This window comes from Galeopterus variegatus, unplaced genomic scaffold (assembly GCF_000696425.1).
Source record: "Galeopterus variegatus unplaced genomic scaffold, G_variegatus-3.0.2 Scaffold3128, whole genome shotgun sequence".
NCBI lineage: Eukaryota > Metazoa > Chordata > Mammalia > Dermoptera > Cynocephalidae > Galeopterus > Galeopterus variegatus.
Genome location: NW_007729239.1, coordinates 47,830 through 50,383, shown reverse-complemented (window position 1 = coordinate 50,383; position 2,554 = coordinate 47,830). Strand labels below are relative to the sequence as shown.

At 56.1% G+C, this 2,554-nt stretch overlaps 1 protein-coding gene across 1 annotated transcript in view; it reads left to right on the top strand.

Moving 5' to 3' along the window:
* The window catches only part of LOC103599850 (putative gametogenetin-binding protein 1), a 4,107-nt gene extending 2,345 nt beyond the window's left edge, over positions 1-1,762 (top strand). Inside the window, exon 3 of the mRNA XM_008584015.1 lies at positions 1,712-1,762. Coding sequence (XP_008582237.1) covers positions 1,712-1,762 — 51 coding nt within the window. The remainder of the gene's footprint in view (positions 1-1,711) is intronic.
* The last annotated feature ends 792 nt before the right edge of the window (positions 1,763-2,554 follow it).

Sequence of the window (2,554 nt, the reverse complement as noted above, 5' to 3'; positions counted from 1 at the left end):
GGCCTGACCAGCAATACTGTCCCCACCCATCAGGCTCAGGCTTATGACATTATTAACAAAAACCTAGTTTGACTTTGGCCCCCTTGGCTGCCTGTCTTTGGGCCCCACCCCCTCATCCTCAACCCCAGAGCAAGCCCAGCTTGTCAGGACTCTCAGTTCAGTCTGCAGTCTGTGCTGATAGGGGGCTTCACATCTCCACATGGCACTGGCTCCTGGCTCCAGCCCCCACCACCTGGGTAGGGTAGACATAATCCCTTCTTGGTAGTGGTATTTCTGAGTTCAGGACCCTGTCCCCCAAACACACACACACACACACACACACACACACACATCCCTCCATCAATCTCTCTGTTTCTTACTTGGCCCAAAGTCATTATGTCCATTTTTAAGTCTTAACTTTGCCTAGACGGGCTGTAAGTCTTTCCTGTGCATCTGCCATTCCAATAATGTTGCTGTTTTTCTATTCTCTCTCCCACAAATACACATAGGCTCAGGAGAGGGATCCCACTGGGTCCTCTGCTCATCCTTGACATCGGCCTTTAAGGTTAGGCCTATCTCAGCTTCTCTGAGTGCTTGTTGATGGATCTGTTGTTGGAAAATGTGTCAATGACCTTTTGAGTTAATTTCCAATTATTGGACATCTGCCCCTGACAGTCTGTGTAGTTTACAAAAAGAAAAAACAGGATTCAAAGGCCAATGTCTTTAGTCAAAGTCCATACTCTGGCATTGACTTGCTCTGCGACTTTAAATATAAGCCTCAGTTTCTTTACCAATAAAGGGGGACAGTGGTGACAACCTAGTGAGATAAAGACTGTGTACCAGTGTGTATCCAGTGCTGGGGCTATGATGTTATGACTCACTTCTTGGGGTGGTGACTCTCAGAAATCCATCCCTGTGGGGCCCTTAGAAATCCATGCCTGTGGGGCCCTGAGGGGCACATGCTCATTGTCCTATGCCTGCCCATATGCCACAGCATAGGGAGCCCCTGTGTCACCTGACTCGTAACCACACAGGCTGTCAGCCTCTGGTGGGGATCTGCCCTCCTCCTTCTCTCCCTTGCCTTCCCCTCCACTCCCCTCTAGAACCACCCCTGAGCCAGCCTGCCCATCCCAGGGGTCACAGTCCTGGGCAGCATTGGTGGGCCTGGGGAGTTTCTGGGTAGTGCAAGTGGGGGCCCAGCCCAGTCCTCACTTTGGGGACAGAGCTGCTTCAAGACTATCTTCCTTCTATGGTGTTTCAAGGGTCCTGTCCTCATCACCCCCCACTTTGTCCTTATCTGCCCCCAGGGACACCAAGCTAAGGGAAGAAAGCTGCCCCCCAGCATTTGTGGGAGCAATGCTGGGGACCTGGGAGAGGGGCACTAAGGCGGCTGAATCCTCACCCTAGGCTGTACAGAAGGGTGCTGAGCCATCCTGGTGTGGTGTCCAGGATAGAGGTGAGTGGGGGAAGGGGTTGGCTGGGGTGCCTGACTCCTGGGGCTCCTAAGGAACCCCCTAAGTTGGAGGGAGAAGAGTCCCTCCATTCTATGGGAGGAAGGAGGCTCAGGGTTGGTGGAGCTGTGCCGACTGTGGGCAGTGGGGAGGGTCTGGAAAAGGTGGCCCCAGGGTGCTTTTCTCTTGGGGGTTGGGGGAAAGTTCTGGGGTACAGAGCAGGGAGGGAAGGGAGCCCAAAGATGCTGAGACATCTTCCTTCACCCATTTCTGCCCCCCAGCACCTGCTCCTGGAGGAGATGGATGAGATGGGAAACTGGCCACCAGAGTGAAACTGGTGCTGGCCCCAAGTCTGCCCTGCCCCCAGATCCCTGGAGCCAGTATATAGGGACAGATGTCTCTCTAGGTCCCATCCAAGGAGGCCCTAGGTCCAGGGGTCTTGAGGGAGCAGTTTACACATGTCTGCAGGGTGGGCCTGACCAGCAATACTGTCCCCACCCATCAGGCTCAGGCTTATGACATTATTAACAAAAACCTAGTTTGACTTTGGCCCCCTTGGCTGCCTGTCTTTGGGCCCCACCCCCTCATCCTCAACCCCAGAGCAAGCCCAGCTTGTCAGGACTCTCAGTTCAGTCTGCAGTCTGTGCTGATAGGGCTGCTAGGGCTACCCTGGCTGCGGACTGGAGGGATCGCAGCAAGGCCTCTGAGCGGGAGTAGCAGGAGGTTTGGTGGCCCGACCTGGAGTGGGGAAGGACCCACGGCCCAGAGTGCCAGAGGAGCTCCTGCTGCCCACAAGCCCTGCCCCTAGTAGGAGAAGCATCCCTGACTTCCCTCCCTCCCTAAGTTCCCAGGCCATGCTGTGGCCTCACAGTGAGGATCCGGGAATTCTCCAGCAGGAAGTTCCTGCCCAGCCAGCCCAGGGACAAAGCCAGGAAAGAGGCCCTGGGACCATGGAGACCTGCCTCAGGAGGGCTGGTCTGGGGGGGGGGGGGCAGACAAGGGGTCCCTGGGATTGATGCAGGAGGGGTGGCTCCCCAGGCTTGGGCACCAATCCCTGCAGGCCCGTGCTAGAGGGACGGCAGGGTAGGGCCCACTCTGTGCCATGCTCAGGGCTGGGCATTCCC